Below are 24,089 nucleotides of genomic sequence, written 5' to 3'. Positions count from 1 at the left end.
AGAAGAACTGTGAGAGAAGTTACTGAAGATACTAATAAAGAATGGCTTAGCTCAAAGGAAAAAAACGGCCAGAGAGACACAAAATCTAAAGGGAAGATTCGGGCTAGCTTTACTAAATTGAAGTTTGAATTTTGAGATAGGAGGAAAGAGAGGTTGGATATCAACCATATCTGTACTGTACATAGAAGTGATTGGATGTGAATGTGGATGCCTCCGGTTCCCCCGATACATAAGTTTTTGTTGACAAAACCTTCAATATGTCATTGTCATTACTCAATTCGATTAGTTGGTCTCCGCCTCTCACCATAGCACCACCTGCATTTCGAGCAGGGATGTGTACATATCCCCTTAATAATTTTAATTCCTTTAACATCAACTCAATGTCGTTACGTTCATTAATTTAAATACTTAAAAAATGTAATTTAACGGTCTTTTGGCCCATTTCTGTGGCTTCCAATTACCGATGTACTTAGACGTAAGTAACCACATTTTTTGTAACAGTCAAAGCTTTACCGGTTGCTCTAACATAAAGTGATTTTAATTATTTCTAGGTTCGCATTGATGATGGTCTGATATGACCAAAAACGTTCTGTGATATTTTTTACTAATCCATTAAGAGCCTTATAAGCACCATATATACAGGGTGTCCGCGAAAATAGTGCGTTCCTTTAAGGTATGGATATAATACACAATGTAGAACAAAAAAGTCCTATAACATTTTTTGAAGTTATACTTCTTTACGCGCGATATGAGGGTGAATTTTAATAGGATTAAAACCTTTGATCCCGGCGCAGTCGCATTACAACTTTGTTCTGATTGGATGTTCAAATGACATGACAAAAATTATCCAATATGGCAGCTGTGGCACAGCTGTGGGACTGTGGTTTGGTTATGTATGGTTGTTGCGTTTTAAAATTTGTAGGAAGAGAAACAACAAACAAAAAGTTAGTTAATGGTTATACTGCCTTTTTAAATAGTTTTCATATTATATTTTTGGACTTATTAACATAGAAGAGATGATTGTTGCATGCCAATGTGAAAGCCCATCAAACTGTGACTAGTATGAGTGCCGCAAAATTACTAATAAAAAACCTATTAGCTCGAAGGCGTAGAGAACTGTGGATAACAACAATCAACCGGGACGATCTACGATCTCGCTTATTCAAAGCTGAAGAATCTTACACTGGAAGTGTTTTAAAAATAGTTGATCAAATTTTGTTATGATATTTGAACATAGCCACTTTGCACGATGCAAGTGATTGCGAAATTTATTAGTCGTTATACGGGCTCTGATTGGGTGTTGAAATGATCTGTCAATAATAAATAATTGTTCAATATGAAGGTAAACAAATGTATAATATATTAGTTTTATTGTTGTGAGGACAGAAACAAAAAAGTTTATAATTGTAGTGATTTTTAAATAGTTTTTAAAGCAACAGGTACGTAATAATTGTAAATGTATCCATAGGTACCTACCTATTTGAACCTACCAAAATACATAGTATGTAATACTTTTATTTACATAATTTGATTACCATCAAAATTTCTATCAATATTCACCTAATATATTGTTTTCTTACTCTATGTTTTGTTGTATTTTTTCAATTCTAAATCATTTCAATTCAAAATCAAAATAATTTGATTTACATAATTCAAAAATGTGTTTAATCCGTTTATTTAGTCGATCTTCGCACATAATGACACACTGTCTCCGTGGCGAAGCATTTAATGCGAGTGAACCCCAATATAACGCCAATACCAGCCGCGCTGGTAAGTTGGTTCGAATCCCAATAGAAACTTTTATTTTTTTTATACATTTTATGATTGTAAGTATATTTATTATATAATTTTATTTTCAGAAAATACGTATTTAGTTAAAAAATTTTCCGACAATTAATGTTCAGAAATCATTTGTGGCATTTTTGATGTGTTTTTGTGTGTTTATAATATATATAATCATATAATCATATAATAGAAGTATAACTTCTTACGTGCGTACAAAGTACACACACATTCTTTTTTTCTAAAGTTAACCGTTTCCAAAAAAAAATTACATTGTTCTCCATATAAGCGAACTTTTATTTTCATAAAATTAACTAATTTGGCATCACTGTACAAGAACTGTTTGTGATTTAGTTTATTGACACCACAAATGTAGGTCAGACAGGTACACCTGCAAAATAATTGTACCACAACATGTTTGAAAATCCAACAAAACAAGAATTTGTTTGTTTGTTCATGATGAAGACAGAGTTTAATGTAAATACTTATGGCTAAAATGCTGCAACTATTTTTGAATTGTTATTATCTATGTTTAGATTTTTGTATACATAGTTGTCAGATTTCAATTTGCATACCAAAATGTATTTTGGTTTTTTAGCCAAACAGTTGCATTTAGAAAAAAAATGTTATAAGATTTTTTTGCTCTACATGGTGCATTCTACCTATACCTTTAAGGAACGCACTATTTTCGGGGACACCCTGTATAGTATGTACAGGTAGGAGATAATAGTTATTGTCCTCAAAGGTGATAATACTGTGTCAAATTACACGAAAGTTACAATTAAAAATAATTTTCCGAGTATATTATTGCGTTATTTATTTAGAATTTGAAAAAACGCACTTATAAACTAAAAAGCAAATGAAGTGGAAATGAAACAATGAGTATTCTTGCATATTACAAAACAAAACGAATGAATAACGAATTACTTAAATTTCATTTTGAACTATGTTCCATGCATATTGAAATTATTCCATTAACGGCGCTTTCGCACGTCGATTTGGACAATGTTCCCAATTTGGCTAGATGCATTCGGACGCTGGTGATATACTAAAAATAAAAGGCATAGGTTAATTTTTAATATAATGGAGTATAAAAGATAATAGTTAAGAAATCAATTAAATTTCACATTAAATAGGCAGACATTAAATATTTGTTGTGTGTGGTTTGATAATTTTTAACTTTGGGAGAAACGAGTCTCAGAACCAACGCAAAAATACGTTTTTCTATTTACCATAAAAGAGACTAGAAAGATTATTTAAATCTACAGACCCCGGGGGAGTAAGTCAGGCCAAGTACTTGGGTGCAATATTTGACCAGAAACTGATGTGGAATCGACACACAGTCGATGTATTAACAATATCCCACAGAAGACTACAATGGCCATTAGCAGATGTAAACGACTGTGTGGGAAGAAATGGGGACTAGCCAAAAACAAACATACGCATGCTAATACACGGTCAAGCTCCTATAAACATAAAGCAAGAATCCGATCAAACAAGGCTAGTAAAGCTATCAAGTTACAGGCGGGCCCCGTTCTGGTCATGCCTGTAGACAGAATCAAAGGTACAGCTTTGATGAACACTTTAATATCATAGTACCAAAGAGCGAAGATTAAGAAACAGGTCCGCCAGTTATGACAAACTCAAGCTGGTATACAGACGGCTCCAAAACTGATAAAGGTACAGGGGCTAGTAAATACACCGTATTTACCAGGCAGAAGTTGCCACTAGAAAAGGTCCTATGGAACTAATATGTCGGCAAGTGGAGAATGACTCAATCGTGATCTAGACCGGTAGTCAAGAAGCTCTAAAAGCCACCAGTCCTATGCCTGTTGATTCAACACTTTTATTAACTTTTTGGGTACCCCCTCCGAGGATGCAAGTCGGAATAGACTAACACTAGCCTGGTTTCCGGGACACAAAGGCTACGTTGTATACGAGAATTGCTTTGTGGTTGCGAATACACACAAAACAGCAGCTATTTATAAAAGAGTATAAGGAAAGTCTTTGGAATGGTGGAAAAATGTACCAGGACAAAGGTTAAAGAATTTATTAAGGGAATTCACCCAATCGAAAGACTCTCGAGGACGATAGTGGGGCTGCTGACTTTACATTGTAGGCTCAATAAGCCTTCGAGTCGTATGAACTCGACGGGAGAAGATAATTATCAGTTTCAGTGTCAGCCTCAACATGAGAAGCTCATTAAGAGAGTAGGGCTGGATGAGGACCTTTAATTGATAAAGGAAAGAATAATAGCAGCCCTAGTTATAATCTACTATTAATTTTCAATGGGAAATAAGCCACAATTTTACAAAAAAAAAAAGATTTTATTAACGTTTCGACGCCTAAGTCGGGTGTCGTTGTCAAAATACAAAATAATACTGATTATTATTTTGTATTTTGACAACGACACCCGACTTGGGCGTCGAAACGTTAATAAAATCATTTTTTTGGTAAAATTGTGGCTTATTTCCCATTGAAAATAGTTGATTATAAAAATGCCACAAGGAAATAGCTTCAGAACAACATTAGTTATAATCTGTAATGAGGCCCATTCCTTGTAATCGAGTCCTAGGTAACCTGGTATGCCGGATTATCTCCAAAAAGTCTTACGCATTAATTATGTCTTACGCATATGGATGTTGAGAGTAGTATCGCTTTGGGCATGGTCTTATAAAATTGTTGATACCCAATTCTGCTATGGTCTCTACGAGGTTCTTCTGCATGACACCAGTCTATGTTCTGTATTTGACTGTCCATCTCGTTCCATCTTTAAATGCTAATACATCCCAAAGGAATGGGAGGGACTAAACTACGACATCTTAAGATATATCTGTTGTATATTTATTCTTTGGAATTCCTACTTCGTATGAGCTAACAACTAATTTATATAGAGCACATATAAAGAATGAAAGAACGAATGCAAAAGAAAACGGCAGTCAGTTAAACCAATTAAAATAACGGAAAGAGGAACCGTTGTAATTAAAAACATCATCGTGAAATAATGATAGAAGCATAAAACCCCAAAAAGGACATATACCTATGCATGGGGTACTGAAAAACTTTCTTATATGCGCTTAAGAAAACTCAAGAGTAACAAATACAACATGTTTCATTTATTAGCTGGGTCCTATCAATCTTACGCTATGATCGAAGGTATGGTATCTATCTATCTATTTCATCAGGCCTCCCTGTTAATCTCCATTGATCTCTATTCTGGGCGATCTGCATCCAGTCCTTCCTGCCGTTCTCTTAAGGTCGTCCATCCATCTCATCTGTGGTCTTACTCTTTCTTTTCTGTTCCCATAGTCGCCAGTGTAGAATTCGCGTATTCCACCTTTTATCTTTTTGCCGCAGAGTGTGGCCGGGAAAGTTCCATTTAAGTCTTGATACATCGTTCACCTTTGTTTTTTCTTTGATCCATGAGTTTTTTTTTCCTGTCTTTAAGACCGATGCCCAGCATCCATATCCCAATACCCAGCTTTCCATTGCTCTTTGTGTTTTGGATATCCTGTCGATGTTCTCCTTTGTGAAGTCCATGTTTGTGAGCCATATGTGATAAATGGTAATATGCACTAGTTGAATACTTTCGTTCGCATATATTGAGGGTACCAAATGAACAGGAATTACTTATTAGAAAGAATCAGTTTGAATAATTTGGTTCTGGCAAAGTTCTTTCCATTTTAAGAAACCTAATCTGGTATGAAGGAGACATTAAACATTAAAAACATTTTACAGATTTTAGAACTACATACCGTCTACACCTAGGAGAATATGAACTTTCAAAAGTTTTAGATGACGATAATGATGAATTAATTTCTAAAGTAAATTGGCTTTTACTATTTATTCGATATACATATATTATATACCTTTCATTTTAATATCTTTCAGTGTATATTAACTGAGAGAAAGAACTATATAAATTAACATACCTTTTCTAAAAACGTAATATTCGGACTCTGGAAGCAGGGTTTGAGAAAATCAATTCTATGCGCTTCTCCAGAACCTAAATTTGTTCTAAGAATTCTCCTCAAGTCAACAAAGAAATTTTCTAAGTGAAAATCGTCGGCTACAACGTCAACCTTAAATTTATAAGGTACTAATTGGTCTTCAAAGTTCACTTTTTTATCGACGATCAAACATCTAAAGGGCGAAGCAATAAGTGCACCGTTTAAGCTGAAAGGGGACATAATCATTCCAATGCAGGGTTTATTTTGTCCAATCCACTGTTGAACATATTGCTGCGTTTCCAGATCTTGATTGGATGGTTCAGGTGCAAATGTAGGGTGAGAATGAAACCATCTAAAATGAAATAGACACAATAAAAAGAGTTTTTTAAGAATAAAATGAAAATGGTACATTTCATATCAATCACTCAAACAAAAACTTGAGGATCTCCGATTTGTCTAATGCCGCGTCCTCACTGGTAAAAATTTGAGTCGAACCAGCTGTTCGTCGCAAATATTTGCGTGCTCGAGGTAAATTGTGCTAATGTGGACGTGTACGACGCACACGCTCCATCGGTTGTCGGTTTTTAGCTGCGTCCTCATTGGTAAAAATTTGCGACGCAAACTCTTGCGACGAACCATTAGTTCAATACGCACGAAAAATTTACCAGTGAGGACGCGGCTTAAAACTTGGTGTATAGCATTGTTTTAAGTATAATTTTTAGCGATTTTACAGTGATTTGGTATTGATTTAAATAAATTTGTATATTTTATCATAATAATATTATATATCAGTGGAAAAAATAACGTTTAAACAGAAGGGACTCAAAAATGTACGGCATTAAAAATACGGCATTGTAACAAGTTATTTTAATGTTTTCGATGCAATTTTTGTGTAGAAAACGTTAAACACCATTTCTTACTTTTTCTCAATTCTCAAAATACATCCTTGGATTTGGCTGAAAATTTGCCCACAGATAGCCAAAATACAGGACTTTAGGTGATTAACCTTCCGATGACCAACCTTTTTTTGTTACACGGATGACCAAGGGGGGGGGGAAATGACCCCAGGTCAAAAATGTCTAAAAATGACAATTAACAAAAAAATGAAGTTTTTTTTTTATTTTTTTTTATGGCATGGACTTTATGTCATTCAGCCAGTCAAAACGTAAGTATTAGTGTCATGTGTAGTGTGTATGTTGAGTAAGTGTCTTGTTACTTTGCAAAGTCGACGTCATTAGCGTAAAACTACTTGGAATTACACGTAACAGACGGTATTTTACTAAACATCAACTCCAGAATATATTTTTTATTCGTAAAATATAGCGAATTTTTTTTATTTCAAAATATGAGGATATCTAGAATGATATTAAAGTCAAATAAAAAAATAATGAGTTAAACATTGAAAATACTTTTGAATTTATTAAAGAAAAACATACGCTGGGGTCACAATTTCCCCCGCTTGGTCATCAGAAGGTTAAAAGGATTTTTATGTTTTTACAATAAAAAAAGTTTCAAAAATATAGGCGTCTACTGTAAGTACAATTAACTCGGAGAATATCGACCGTACGAAAAAAATTGTTAAAAAAAATTGTAATAATAATTATTGTAAATTATTGTACAATTATTGTAAATGCGATTTATTTGGAATAATTTCAGTTCCTACCATTTTTGTCAATTGAAGAGATATTGAACAAAAACAACTGATATAAAACCAATCAGGTGTTACGCTCGCGTCTTTACCGCATACGTACTACCTTAAATATTGATTTTAACAAAAAAATGAAACAGATCAAAATAGTATAAAATTTAATTCTCTCCATTTTTGTACAGGTACATTTTTGTCATAAAACCAATTATATATAATTTAATAATTACGCTCTGTCACTATTTTTCCCCTTAACTCGGATAATATCAACCGCACAAAAAATTTGTGGAAATTATTATATTTCCACATATATTATATATAATTATATTATATATAATTAAAGAAATTATAGGAAATCGCATTTTCAACAATTTCAGTCCTCACACTTTTTGTCGAGTTGAAGTTGAAAATGGCGGAGATATTGAGCAAATACGGATCTCCTTTAAAACTAAGATGGCGGCTAACGCAACGGCGGAATTTATTTTAAATTTACACTACTATTGACCCCCCCTAAAGATTAGAAAAATAAAATTTTGAGCAGCTCGGAATGCAAGGTCAAATGCTATCCCGGCTGAACTATATATTTTTTACTCTGATATTATTGCATGTTAACTTTTTTATCGCAAAAATATAAAAATCCTTTAACCACTTACAAGTCCTGTAATTTGGCTATCTGTGGGCAAATTTTCAGCCAAATCGAAGAATAAATTTTTTGAGAATTAAGGAAAATGTAAATGAGTTTCTTCTGTTGAAATATTATTTGCCATTGATACTTTATGATAAAATATATAAATTTATTTAAATAAATACCTTAAAAATGGGACATGTTAGATGTCTCGAATTTTCTAAACCTGTTGTCCGATTTGAATGATTTTTTAGTATGTTATAGCCTTATTATTTAAGAAAATCAATGTAATAATATTGTTGTTAGACAGGTAAATGTCATTTTATACCGGGTGTAACAATCATACTGTGTTTTTTCTTCAAAGTTCGGAACACCCTGTGGAATATTCTAGCATATATAAAATATTAAAATTAAAACTTAATTGTAGTCCTAGGCTTTATTAACATTTTCTTTTTTGGTGCATTTGCCTATGTTGAATAATAAAAAATTTAGGTACGTTAACAACTAGCCATGTTTTTCATCAATAAATCCTCATTTTCTGCTTAGTTTAATAGACAAGCCTAAAGTAGGCTATGAGAAATTACCAATTTAATAGATGTCAAATTATTAACAGTCAAATTGTGTCTGGTTTGTCGTAAAAATTAGTAGATTTATTATTTAAAGATTCAATTAAGTCCGTTTTTTCTTGTTCGGTGGAAATGGAACGCGCTACAAGGAATTTGACCCGCGATGAGTGTGTTTAAGCAGTAATCTTACACAGCGAAGGACTTAGCTACCACGCTATCGGCTAAAAATTTTTTGCTAATGCACGATAATGCAAGACCTTCACAAACTGTAATCGAATATTTACAATTCGCGGTGTGCAAGTACTTGGAAAGGGAAACGAGAAACGACCGTGCGCGAGTCGCGGAGAAATATTGCAACTATCTTAAATAATTCATATTGTCAAATTGACGTATATTTCATACCTTCTGTCATTGACGCAGAAAAATTATATATTGCTCCACAATATTGATATGATATGCAATTATTATATAAAGGTAAATTTAATTAATTGTATTTTGCTTGCAGTACTGCATTTTAATAACTGATTTTATTTACTACATACAATTGTTTACGTTTGCTAAACATAACCTGCATCTTATTTTTTCTTCTTAATATTTTTTTGGACTATGGTCTTGACAATTATCCAGCAACCAGGACTAATATAATTGGCCAATATAATTAAAAGTGCGAATAAAAGTACAGAGCGTAGAAATAGAGGTCGCTTTGCCGAACTTGCACGGTCCCAATAGGTAAATCTTCGGACTTTGAATCGGCCATCGCATAGTCCAGATCCTAACCGATCGAACGTTTGTGTGACATAATTGGCAGAAGTCTACGACAGCGTTTGCCACCTCCTAGAACCTTACAAGAGGTAGAAACAGTAGCTCTCGAGATTTGGAATAATATTGATCAAAACGAAAATGGCATACCTCATTTGTAATTTAAAAGTACATAACTCTTTTATTATCGAACATAAGCGAATGAATTAAAAAAAGAAAATGTTAAGAAAGCCTAAGGCTACAATCGAGTTTTAATTTCAATATTTTATATATGCTAGAATATTCCACAGGGCGTTCCGAACTTTGTATGATTGTTACACCCGGTATAAAAGATATTTATCTGTCTAGCAACAATATTATCACAACGATATTCTTAAATAATAAGGCTATAACATACTAAAAAAATCACTCACGGAAAACAGGTTTAGGAAATTCGAGACAGCTAACATGTCCCATTTTTAAGGTGTTCCGTTAATTTTGCCGCTGTGTGTAGAATCACCCAAATACATACCCCAGAAGATCCAGTCCTTTTCCGTGTATGGCATCGGCTGCCTTAGCTTGCGAAATTGGACACATATCACAGTGAGTCGTAGAAGATGCCATATTAAGGCAAGGTTCATAATGGCATATGACCATAATCTTGTTTTGGGAAGACCAATATCCAGCAATGAGGCCCATAACTTCGGTAAAACACGTATGAGCATGCAAGTCCATTATTAATAAAGTTGATAGACTGATCCTGATAGTGTAAGGTTGGGTTATTTCATCTCTAAAAGGTCGGCAGTATATTAATCTAATTGGTGGTTTCTTTATATATGCTTTTGGTTTGGCTACAGGATCTTCATTAATGACGGTGTGCTTTATAACTTGACCATGTTCATCGTGCGACATAGTGTATCCGCCCTCGCCGTCATTAATAAACTTCGGTTTCATTCGGATTCTATTAGTGGAAGACGGTATATCTTTTGAAGCTAACTTTATTTCCTGCCGTTTCTTTTCTTTGGGTGCCAATCTTTCTTGCAGAAGTTCTAGTAGAGGTCGTTCATAACTGACTTGTTCTGAAAGCAGATGAATACATTTATAAAAAATACTAAAAACAAAATAACGGATTTATATTGGCAAATATAACCATGGCAAACTACCATCGTGAGAATTGTTTACATGAATTCCCCGAAAATGACAAATATAATAAGCTTCGTTGTTTTGGGGAATGTCAGCGAAATGTCTGTATGGAATGTTCTGGAAACAACAAGACCATCACCAAAACTCTCCTGGACCCAAAAAATTCAAATTTAAGATTTTTCTGTACACTATGTGATTCGCCTAGCCTCAGATATTTAAATGAAAAAACAACAAATCTATCAAAAAATCAGATACCACAAGAGAACTTTAATGCCTTAATTCAACTAACTAAAAAATTGACTGATAATTTGCCCGTTTTCATGGAGACATACGATTTATTAACAAAAAAAGATGGCAAATTGGATTACCTTAGAAAAAAAATTGACGAGATCCATAAATTAAATAGCCTGATGAATCCTGAATATCTTTTAAAATCGGTACGGCAAATGCAACAAGATATCTTCAATATATCGTCAGTTTTTTTCGGCTGTTCCAATGATACTATTAAGGTTCAAGTTGAAGACTCAAATTCATCCGAGATAAAATTGGGATTACAAAGGCTATCTGAAAACATCAGCGAAATATCTAATCAGATAAGTAATCTTTCCAACAAACTACCTGCGATACAAACTGAAAAAGAGGTATTTAAAAAAAAGATAGTATATGTCACTTCAAGCACCCAAACTGAAGACCCTCAACATTTCCAAACCTATCCAGAAAGAAAATCAAAAGTATCAGAAGATAAGTGTCATTTTGTTGTTAACAGTAATTTAACCCCAGCATACACCCCTATACAAATAGTTCACTACATTAAAGAGAGACTAGGTATTAAGGATTATATTAGATGTTACGCTCTCCTTAAAGACGCAAACACAGCAACTGGTTCCGCATTCAAAATAGGCATACAATCCAAACCATCTATCGACTTATTATTTAATAAGGAAATTTGGCCACCTGGTGTCAACATTAAATGGTCTACAGAATCACCACACTCTGAACCAAAGACTTCATCTGAAGAAACTATGAATCCGAAGTACATCAAAAGCCAGGTTAGCTTGCAAAACCCAATTACCATTCCAAGCAACAACAAAAATGAAGTTGAAGACACCAATATATTTACAGACAAGCAGGCCATCACAATTTGCAAATCTCAAGAGCCTTTCCGTTCCCATATCAATTTTGTTAAGAAAGATACTTTGGAACCATCCATAAATTTGGATCTTTTAACACCACCAAGAGTTAGACTAACTAATAACTCGAACAGTCGATATCTTCTTGCAAGATTAAGGGAACCGGACATCTTAAAGGCAATTAAACTACATCTTGCTTTTCTTCACGATCAGCCTGCTTCTGTATTTTACGACGGATATACCAACACCAGCGTGAAACTCTTTTTGGCTTCCGAAGGACTACCTACTAAGACTGAAGAACTACGAAAAGTTCTTCTAGAATTTAACCATGCCTATGGAATTGGCCTAGCTGAAGTGGAAGCTGATCTTGCCGCTTATAGGTCCTATATCACTTCGGAAAGAATTATACACCTACAAAAGTCAAGAGAATGTCACCGAAGTTATTATTCCACTGGCTCTTTAAAGCGAAATTTTTAAACAACACGACGTGTTCTGAGGAACTAGAAACCTCAAATTATTTTAGTGATGACAACTTTGGCATGGTTCTGATTAATATTCGGTATATAAGAAATAAAACTGATGAATTATTTTTGTTTCTGGAGGAATTAGGATTTCCTCCGATAGTTGCGGTTACAGAGCACTGGCTTGAAGTTAACGAGCCTTTTTTGTAGAAAAATTTACCACAATTGCCAGGTATGATCGTCCAAGTTCGGCTCATGGAGGCACCCTGATTCTCTCTAGAAATAATGATTTTTCTCGGGTAACAAAATATGACTTTTTGTTAAGTGAATCCTTCTTTGAGTTTTCCTTAGTTTATAATAAAAATCTTAATCTTTACATTATTTGCATTTATAGATCACCTGATTCTACCGTGGAACTATTTTTTCAGAACGTGCTAAATTTGTTAGATGACCTGCCTCAAAAAAGCAGAAAAATTCTATGCGGTGATTTTAACATTAATTATGCTGCCGCTAGTGCTACCCAAGTGTCCCTGGCAAACATATTTGAATCGTATGGTCTCTCAATGCACGTTAATTCTCCTACAAGGATTACAAAAACTACATCTACCATAATCGATTATATTGTCTCAGATTTCTCACCCCTTGATGTCTGCTCTACAGTTATTAATGCGGGATTGTCTGATCATGAAGCAGTGTATACGAATTTTAACATCTTCAGCAAACCCTCCTCAAAAACCCGACGTTTAGGTAGGATTTTTTCCGCCCAGAATTTTCGTAAATTCCAAAATTTATGCTTAACTTCTGAGTGGCAATTTCCTTCTATGGACGTGGACTATAATTTCAGTGTTTTTCTAGATAAGCTTCTCCACATCTTCAATAAGGCATTTCCTTTAATTCCTATTAAGCCAAAACATCGGAAACCTTGGGTTACGAAAGGTATTCGCATATCAGCTAAGAATATGCGTTCACTACTATACATCAAGAAATTTACTACCAATGTTGCTGTCACTGAATATATCTTGAAGTACAGGACAACATATCTAAAACTTGTCAGGTCAGCTAAAAAAGCCTATTATCAAAATCGTCTGGGAAGCTCTAAAAGTGTTGCAAAAGAAACTTGGTCTATAATAAACGATCTTCGAAATAAAACTCACACAGCTCAATCCTTTTCCCTTCCAAATCCTGAAAGTCTAAACGACTACTTCGTTAATGTGAGTAATAATATAACATCAACAATTTTGCCGCAACAAGATCCCATTTCCTACCTTCCTAATTCAAGAAAGGTCTCGAATTCATTCTTTTTACGACCAGTCGATAACTCTGAACTGATCCAAACAATCAATAGTATCTATCAAAAGCAAATCATCCTGTAGTACTGATGGACTATCTATAAAAATTTTCTCTAATCTCACAGAAAATGTGTTGGAAATCCTCCTCTCACTAATTAATGATTCCTTCGAAAAAGGTAAATTTTTAGAGTGCCTAAAGACAGCCATTATTATTCCTCTTCATAAGGGTGGCGAAAAATCTGATGCCTGCAACTATAGACCTATTGCCTTACTACCGGTGCTCTCCAAAATTATTGAGACTCATTAAAACTCGACTTATGTCCTTTATCGTTGATAACAACATTTTATCACAAAATCAGTTCGGCTTTTTAACAAATAAATGTACCACTGATGCCATGTTTTCTGTACTACATGAGGTTTACCAAGCACTAAACAATAATCTTTATACTGCCACTGTTTTCTGCGACTATGCCAAAGCTTTTGATTGTGTAAATCACGACATCTTGATTACAAAACTAAATTTCTATGGAATTCGTGGTATTTCTTTGAATTGGTTCCAATCCTACTTGAATAATAGGAAACAACTAGTTAGAGCAAATGATACTGACTCTAGTCTCAAAAACGTTGTATGTGGAGTACCACAAGGTTCAGTATTGGGTCCTCTACTGTTCCTTATCTTTATAAATGACATCACTAATTTAAAAATCAATGGGAAAATTTTTCTTTTTGCTGATGATACCAGCATCACTTGGAGCAACTCAACTATTGCATCTCTTCATGAAACTATAACTTCGGATCTACTGACGATAAAGACCTGGTCTGACTCTAATTTACTCTCTTTTAACGTAAATAAAACAGTAGCATTATCCTATAAAGGAGCTCTTCAACCTTTGCCTCTTAATAACAGCCAGATCAGTACCGTTGATTCTGTAAAATTTCTTGGTATTTTTTTAGACAGCAACCTCAAATGGTCCCTTCACATCGATTCGTTAAGTAAGAAACTCGCCTCAGCTTGCTATGCAATAAGATCTGTCTCAAGGGAACTCAATTTAGCATCTTCTAAAATAACATATTTTTCGTTGTTCGAGTCTCATCTTCGATATGGTCTTCCTTTTTGGGGTTCTAGTACAGCTGCTCAATTTGATGTCATTTTTAGATTGCAAAAAAGGGCAATAAGATATCTGTTTGGCCTCAGAAGATTACACATTGCAGAAGTTACTTCAGAGATCACGAAATTTTAACACTTCCATCTTTATATATTCTAGAAACGGTTTGTTTAATTCGTAAACATCTTCATGTCTTTCCATCAAGGCCCAATCATCTTTACTCCACCAGAAATTCAATCTTTGATATTTGTTATGTTCGTGTAAAACTCCCTTAACCATGAATGTAGGTTGGTACTACTGTCATCTGAACGACAGCTGTCACATACTTAATACTGCGATAGAAAATGGAAACCATGTGCATAATTCTTTAAAATAAAGTATTTTACATCGAGTATTATTTCATTACAAATACTTACGTCCTTTAAGTACAAAGGACTTGACATTTGGCGACGAGGATAATGGATACAAATATTACAGACACTACATCAACTACAACGTTCCAACTACAGCCGGTACAAACACGAGTTCCTCGACTACAACTGCGATAGTTGCACCTGCTACAGCTCCAGTAATGTCTACACAAGTTTCTACATTCCAGTTTTCCGTTGAACCTTTTAACCAGACAGCTACAAAATGGTCCAGGTGGGTAAAACGGCTGGAAGGAGCATACAAAGTTTTTAAAATTCCAGAGGAAATGAAATTGCCCTATTTACTACATTACATGGGGTCGGAAGCATACGATACACTGTGCGATAAACTAGCTCCAGAGGTCCCTGAAGACAAGTCATATGAGGATACAGTTAAGTTAATGGATAATTTTTACAACCCTGCACCACTTGAAATTGCTGAAATATTTAGGTTTCAATCAAAAAGACAAGCAGAAGGCGAAAGTATACAAGAATACCTACATTCTCTACAGAAACTTGCCATAAACTGCAACTTTTCCACATATTTAAAAAGTGCTATACGAAATCAGTTTGTTTTTGGTTTACAGTCAAAGAGGATTCAAGCCAGACTATTAGAAACAAAGGGATTGGACTTGGACCGAGCCGTAGAAATTGCAGCAAGCATGGAAACTTCAGAAAAGGATAGTAATCAATTTTCTCACAACAATAATTACAATCAGGCTAGTATAAATGTTTTAAATGCGAAAGCAAAAAGTTTTCATAAAAATACAAACACTAGTAAATTTAATGATAATAATACAGTAAATAATCATAGTAGCTCTCCTAATAATACTTTTACAATGTCAAATAACCGTAATAGGGCTTGTTATAGATGCGGAGACACCTCGCATTTAGCCGATAAATGTAATAAAAAGCATTTAATCTGTAACTTTTGTAAAAACGTCGGACACATTCAAAAAGTTTGTTTAAAGGCACAACAAAATTCACACAGGCAAGTAAATTCAGTAAACTCTGCTCAAGAGGTCTTAGAAGTAAATGCTGGAAATTGCAAAGATAAATTTTTTATAAATTTAAAAGTGAATGGTAATATTTTAAATTTTGAAATTGATTCTGGCGCTGCTGTTACAATCATAAATAAAAATATATTTGAAAAATATTTTCCTGCATTACAATTACAAAAATCGGATGTTAAATTAACTACATACTGCAAAAATAATTTGAATGTTTTAGGTTTAGTTTCAGTGGAGGTTGAGCACCAGGAATTAAAGCACACTCTAAAGTTGTATGTGGTGGATGGTGATGGCTACTCACTGGTTGGTCGAGAGTGGATACATGCTCTGGAAATCAATTTACATCAGGTAAATACAATTCTACATGAAAATTTTGAAATTGCAACTTTGTTAGATAAATATAAACATTTATTTGAAAAGTCAGTTGGTGAAATAAAAGGGTTAGAGGCTGAAATTTATCTAAAACCTGGTACTAAAGCAAAATTTTGTAAGGCCCGTCCTGTAGCTTTTGCATTACGCCCTAAAGTTGAGGCAGAATTAGAGTCCTTAGTAAATCAGGGAGTCTTAAAGAAAGTAGCATTTTCGGACTGGGCAACTCCTATTGTTCCTGTAGTTAAACAAAATGGGGACATACGCATTTGTGGTGATTTTAAAATCACATTAAACCATTGCATTGAAGTGGATGAATACCCTTTACCTACACCAGATGACCTACTTTCCCAATTAGCAGGTGGGGACAAATATACAAAAATAGATATTACGAAAGCTTACTTACACTTGCCAATAAAAGATGAAATGAAACATTTACTTACATTAAACACCCATAAAGGTTTATTTCAACCAAATCGATTAATGTTTGGAATTGCTAGTGCTCCTGCCAAATGGCAACGTTTAATGGAGCAAATGCTACAAGGAATAGATGGTATTTCAATATTTCAGGATGATATAAGAATTACAGCTCCAAATAATACCTTACATTTACAAAGACTTGAACAAGTTTTAAAGAAATTATCTGAACATAATTTACATATAAATTTGGATAAAAGCGAATTTTTCAAAGACGAGATTGACTACTGTGGATATAAGATGAGTAAAACGGGTGTGTCTACTAGTGCAGATAAGGTAACTGCAATTGCAAATGCTCCAATACCTACAAACAGAACTCAAGTTCGGAGTTTCTGTGGCCTAATTAATTATTACAGACGTTTTTTAAAAGATACTTCTACAATTTTACAACCATTAAATAATTTACTTAAAAAGAATGTCAATTTTAAATGGTCGAATACTTGTCAAACTGCGTTTGACAAAGCAAAAAAACTCATTTGTTCTAGAAATGTTTTATGTCACTATGACCCAAATTTACCATTAGTACTAGCAACTGATGCATCACCCTATGGGGTAGGTGCAGTACTTTCACATATCTTTTCAGATGGTACAGAGAGACCCTTACAGTTTGCTTCTCAAACTCTTACTACTACACAGCAAAGGTACTCACAAATAGACAAAGAAGCTTACAGCATAATTTTTGGAGTAAAAAAATTTTACAATTATTTATGTGCTAGGAAATTTACTTTGCTCACTGATCATAAACCGTTAGTTCAAATTTTTGCACCTGATAAAAGCCTACCAGTTTTAAGTGCAACAAGAATGCAACATTATGCAATTTTCTTACAAGGTTTGAATTATGACATTCGTTACAAAAATACAGATTCTCATCTCAATGCTGACGCACTTTCACGTCTACCTATAAAATCAGAACAAAATTTCACACATGATGAGCCAGATATTTTTGAAATAAATCAAATTGAAACTTTGCCTACAAATATTAGAGATCTAGCTTTTCATACAAAAAATGATCATACCTTAAAAAAATTACTTGTTGGGTTAAAAACAGGAAAACCTGTTGATAAACGATTTAGCTTCAATATAAATCAAGCTGAATTTTCATTACAATCTGATGTTATTATGAGAGGACAAAGAGTAGTTATACCTACTAAATTGAGAAATAAAATTTTGACAGAATTACATACTGCACATTTTGGAATAGTTAGAATGAAATCTTTAGCTCGTAGTTATTGCTGGTGGCCTCACATAGACCAGGATATTGAGTCACTTTGTAAAAATTGTTTAGAGTGCAATAAGCACAAGAACAACCCAATTAAAGATAATTCTCATATATGGGAGCCACCAAAATTTTGTTTTGAACGAGTGCATGCTGATTACGCTGGACCTTTCAATGGAGGTTATTATTTTATATTGGTAGATTCCTTCAGTAAATGGCCTGAAATTCATTTTACAAAAAATACTACTACAAAAACTACTATTGAAATTTGCCGAAAAATTTTTACAACTTTTGGTATTCCTAAAGTTTTTGTTACAGACAATGGTAGACAATTTGACTCTCATGAGTTTAGAACTTTTATGAAAGATAATGGAATTACACAAAAATTTACTGCACCCTACCATCCTGCAACTAATGGACAGGGAGAGAGATATGTCCAAATACTAAAAAAATGTTTAAGGGCTATGCGAAGTGAGGGAAATGACAGGGAGTTTGAATTATGTAAGCTACTTATGCAATACCGCAGAAGCCCACATACAGTTACAGGTAAAAGTCCCTCAGAACTTATGTTAGGAAGACAAATAAGGAATAGATTAGATTTACTTAAACCTTCATGTAGTGATAGAGTTACCTATACTGATATGAGTCTAAGAAACTTTGATATAGGAACTAGGGTTTCCGTGAGGGATTATTTTCATTCTAAATGGCAATTTGGCATTATTGTACTCAGATTAGGGTTATTGCATTATTTAATTCAGTTAGATGATGGTAGAACATGGAAACGTCATGTAGACCAAATACGGCAAATTGGGGAATATACTCCATCTCAAAATAATCCAACATGTTACATTCCGGATACCATTACTCACAATTTGATTCCGAGGGAGGCATCAATTCCAGAGCACAGTGTCTCACCACCACCTACCGAAGTGATTACTGATGAATCCGAAATTTCAAACAATATGGAAAGTTCGAATAGTGTACCTGGGGCTCAAACTGAAACTGAGGAACCCATTTTAAGGCGTTCCACTAGAGTAAGGAAACCTGTTACCAGACTGAATTTGTAAGTACTTTTACTTCTAGTTAACTTTTGTAATTCATGGTCAAGGGAGGAGGTGTTATGTTCGTGTAAAACTCCCTTAACCATGAATGTAGGTTGGTACTACTGTCATCTGAACGACAGCTGTCACATACTTAATACTGCGATAGAAAATGGAAACCATGTGCATAATTCTTTAAAATAAAGTATTTTACATCGAGTATTATTTCATTACAAATACTTACGTCCTTTAAGTACAAAGGACTTGACAATATTTATTTACCGATTCCATCCACTGAGTTAGTAAAGAAATCTATATTATATTCCGCAAAGAAACTGTACAATCATCTTCCGTTACAACTTAAATCTGCAACATCTTTCCCTAAGTTCCGTAAAATGACAAAAGCCTATTTATCCAAAAGACCATATTATTCAATAGAAGAATTTCTCAATGAATAACTAAGAAAATTGGGTTTCATACGCAGTAGCATAAATTTGTCAGTTCCTTATGTTGTACCTATTTTATTTTATTTTTTGTATGTTCAATTTGCAATTTATATAAATTTTGTAATAAATTGTTTTTGTCTTGGCTTTTATATTTTATACTGTACATTATTGACGATTTATCTAATTTTAGTAAATTGTAGTTGTTATTTGTTATTTATATTATGTTTTTCTTTTGACTGTATGTAAGCTTTGTCCATAAAATTGTAAAAATTTTCAGTGGCAATAAAGCTATGAGTTACAAAATTTTCATTAAAACTATGTGAAAGATATGTACTACCATTAGAGTTATATTTTTAAATGGTTTGATGATGTATCAGTCTGTATTCAACAGTTGCATTAAATACATGTTAAAGGCAATTTATTATAATTGGTTTAAAAAATGTTATAAATAAATAGGTTGCCAAGGAAAATTTTCTCCATGGCCCTTTTCTGACTGTTGCACCTTCTTCTCGCCAGATTGCATGTGATTACACTATATTTTAAATTTTGTATATTAACATTATTTGTTTCCATAATTATTATGAGTGTTAGATAACTTACCACATCCAAAATTGATTGCACCAATCTGTTCCAAAAAGTAATGAACCCTTCCAAAACAATTGACATCACCAAAATTTTTCAAACCCTGACGACTTATAGTCTTATTCAAGTATTTTGGTTTTCGTTTTAACCAACCATTGAGTATATGGGTACGGATCTAAAAAAAGTTTTCTTAAATACATACAACTATAGCGGACTCGTATATAAAATAGAGTAAACAAAACATGTAACAGGTATTCCGATGAGGTTTGGTTACTATAAAATAAATCTGAGTTGAACCGCGAAGGTTCAATGTCCAAAAAGAAGAAAAAAAAAAGAAGAACTGCAGAAAAAGCTATCGGACCTAAATACAAAATAAAAAGAAATATGATTAAAAATAAGTCTAGCGAAAACTAAATATCTGACAAACGAATCTCTAGATATAACTAAAGATATAACTCTTGACAATAATAATACAGAAAATATTGAGGGCCGGTTTCACCAACAACAAATAGTAGTTTATTCTATGAATAAAGTTATTCGACCAATAAACTGACATTTCTCCATTTTACTAACGTCAAATAAGAATAATTATTTTGCTTATTTATCAAATAAATACTTACTCTTCGAATAAATTGGCAAGTTAATCTCGCTGTAAATATTTATAAGAAAGTAAATTCGCCAGTTTAACTTTAAATCATCAAAACTATATTGACACAAAATATAAATATAAAAGTCTAATAAATTTTATTCGACGAATAGCTATATAATTAGGGCAAAAAATTGAACTATCAAAGCCTAAAGGCTGATTTAAATAGAAGATGTTACTTAGCATCAAAAGTATTCAAATCAAACTTAGCAAATACTTTAAAAGCAAAAACTTTCGATCAGTACATATTTAGTGTAGGAAATAGAGGTTGAACCTTGCAAAATGGACACAAGTCCGGTTTTATTTTTTTCTGGTATATCAAGGGTGCTTAATATGAGACTAACTTTTTCTTAAAAAATTTCGCCCCGGAACCCCCCTTTTCACCCCTTTAAAGGGGGTAATTTGTGGTTTTTGCGGAACGTAGTCCTTCCTGTACCTTTTGCAAAAAATTTATTTTATAGAAATATGAAGAGGACTATATTTTCTACGATTTATTTCCCAACAGCATATGTCTATCACCCACCGTTTAGTGGGGGTGGGGCCCCAAAGTTGACAAGTTTTTAAAAAAGATGTTTTTTAAAAAATTATTTTTCCCAACTGTAGTGGAAATTAAGAAGAAATCCTGCGGCATTTATTCACAAATAAGTGACTGATTTTTTGGTATAGGTTTCACTTAAGGGTAATTGCCCTTTTTGTAATCACAGGGTGTTACATTTGAAAAAACCCCTCTTTATACCATCTGAACCGTTTATGATAGAGAAAAAAGACTTTCAGCGATTACCCATGTACTGGTGCTATTTACAAATTTGTATAATGCACCCCCATTTTTCCCCGGAACCACTCCAAAAAAAAAAGAAGAATTAGTAACGAAAGTGATTTTCTTGGAATCTTTCACACACAATGCCCTTTATTAATATACTTCATATATCATTTTGTGCATGTTATTATTACCCATGCATGGACACCAAAAGCAATTTCCTAGTGCAATCCCTGTAGCCAAAAAAAAAAAATAAATAAAATGGGGGGTTGAAAAAAACATTTTTGTTTGCTTTTTGATCCATATGGACATATGCTTCATCAATAGAGTTTTTCAAAAATATATATGGTTATTGCAACATCCCTGCGGAAACCACCCCTATCCTTGAAAATATACTGCAGAAGCTACCCCTATCCCTTGGCGAGCATGTTTTTACGATTATCTCATTACCTATGCATTCTTTACTATGCACTATTTACTCTAAAAATTAGGTCCTATTCATTTTTTTCGTATAAGCAACCGTTACGGCACAGTGGCTCCGTAAAACTCAGATATGCTTTGGCGGGCTCCAGTTTTTGTTTTTTTTTCGTCAACTGTTCGTTTTATTGATAAAGTACTTATGTAAAATAAAACAACACAGTGTAACCTACAAATTATGACCTATGCACATTTTACATTTTTTGCGCCCCAAAGCCACAGTGGTGGCCCAAAATCAATGTTTCCATATTTTCGCCACCTACACATTTTATTGCATTAATGCTACCTTAATAGCACAATACTCACCCTTAAGTGGTCGCTAAGCAGTGGCGGATCCAAGGAGGGGTGATGGGGGCGATCACCCCCTCCCCTCTCAAACCAAGTGATATTATATTTAAAGATTATAAAAATATTCATTTATTTTTATAAAAATTTAGCCAATTGGCACCCCCCTCTTAACGATGCTCGATCCGCCACTGTCGCTATTCGAAGCATAAAAAGTATGCCATTCTTATAACAATAATAATATTATAAGTATTTTTATAAAAATAAATGAATATTTTTATAATCTTTAAATATAGTATCACTTGGTTTGAGAGGGGGGGGGGTGATCGCCGCCATCACCCCTCCCTGGATCCGCCACTGCTTAGCGACCACTTAAGGGTGAATATTGTGCTATTAAGGTAGTATTAATGCAATAAAATACGTGTAGGTGGCGAAAATATGCAAAAATTGATTTTAGGCCAGCACTGTGGCTTTAAGGCGCAAAGAATGTAAAATGTACATAGGGGCTGTCCATTAATCACGTGAGGCTCGAAAGGGGGGGAGGGGTCCATAAAAACATCACTAAATGTCCCAATACACGTGATATAGGTGGCCTTAAACCTCACCAAGTGGGTGGGGGGGTTAAAAATTGCCAAAAAAACATCACGTGATTAATGGACGACCCCATAGGTCATAATTTATAGGTTACACTGTGTTGTTTTATTTTACATAAGTACTTTATCAATAAAACGAACAGGTGACGAAAAAAAAAAACAAAAACTGGAGCCCGCCAAAGCATATCTGGGGTTTACGGCGCCACTGTGCCGTAACGGTTGCTTATACGAAAAAAATGAATAGGACCTAATTTTTAGAGTAAATAGTGGTCTTTAACCTTCTATAAGTTTTGTTTAAAAAGAATGCATAGGTAATGAGAAAATTGTAAAAACATGCTCCCCAAGGGATAGGAGTAGTTTCTGCAGTATATTGTCAAGGATAGGGGTGGTTTCCGCAGGGATGTTGCAATAACCATAGATATTTTTGAAAAACACTATTGATGAAACATATGCCTATATGGATCAAAAAGCAAAAAAAATTTTTTTTTCAACCCTCATTTTATTTATTTTTTTTTGGCTACAGGGATTGCACTAGGAAATCGCTTTTGGTGTACATGCATGGGTAATAAACGTGCACAAAATGATATATAAAGTATATTAATAAAGGGCATTGTGTGTGAAGGATTCCAAGAAAATCACTTTCTTTATTAATTCTTCTTTTTTTTTGGAGTGGTTCCGGGGAAAAATGGGGGTGCATTATACAAATTTGTAAATAGCACCAGTACATGGGTAATTGCCAAAAGTCTTTTTACTCTATCACAAACGGTTCAGATGGTATAAAAAGGGGTTTTTTAAAATGTAACACCCTGTAATTAAAAAAAGGGCAATTACCCTTAAGTGAAACCTATACCAAAAAATCAGTCACTTATTTGTGAATAATTGCCACAGGATTTCTTCTTAATTTCAAAACATCTTTTTTAAAAACTTGTCAACTTTGGGGCCCCACCCCCACTAAACGGTGGGTGATAGACATATGCTGTTGGGAAATAAATCGTAGAAAATATAGTCATCTTCATATTTCTATAAAAGAAATTTTTTGCAAAAGGTACAGGAAGGTTGGGAAATAAATCGTAGAAAATATAGTCATCTTTATATTTCTATAAAAGAAATTTTTTGCAAAAGGTACAGGAAGGGCTACGTTCCGCAAAAACCACAAATTACCCCCTTTAAAGGGGTGAAAAGGGGGGTTTCGGGGCAAAATTTTTTAAGAAAAAGTTAGTCTCATAATAAGCACCCCTTGGTATACCAGAAAAAAAAATAAAACCGGACTTATGTCCATTTTGCAAGGTTCAACCTCTGTTTCCTACACTAATTGTCGGTTCTGACAGATGGAACTGAAGCATAGGCTT

General features: G+C 33.8%; 1 protein-coding gene across 1 annotated transcript in view; it reads right to left on the bottom strand.

The window, feature by feature from the left end:
- Window positions 1-2,573: 2,573 nt before the first annotated feature.
- The window catches only part of LOC126884570 (histone H2A deubiquitinase MYSM1-like), a 68,117-nt gene continuing 46,601 nt past the window's right edge, over window positions 2,574-24,089 (bottom strand). Inside the window, exons 5-8 of the mRNA XM_050650551.1 lie at window positions 20,001-20,157; window positions 9,839-10,385; window positions 5,715-6,084; window positions 2,574-2,830 (exon numbers count right to left, since the gene is read on the bottom strand). Of these exons, the coding sequence (XP_050506508.1) occupies window positions 2,717-2,830; window positions 5,715-6,084; window positions 9,839-10,385; window positions 20,001-20,157 (1,188 nt within the window). The 3' untranslated portion in view covers window positions 2,574-2,716. The remainder of the gene's footprint in view (window positions 2,831-5,714; window positions 6,085-9,838; window positions 10,386-20,000; window positions 20,158-24,089) is intronic.

The sequence above is a fragment of the Diabrotica virgifera genome, chromosome 5 (genome assembly GCF_917563875.1).
Source record: "Diabrotica virgifera virgifera chromosome 5, PGI_DIABVI_V3a".
In the NCBI taxonomy this organism is placed as follows: domain Eukaryota; kingdom Metazoa; phylum Arthropoda; class Insecta; order Coleoptera; family Chrysomelidae; genus Diabrotica; species Diabrotica virgifera.
This window is presented reverse-complemented; position numbering and strand designations above follow the sequence as displayed.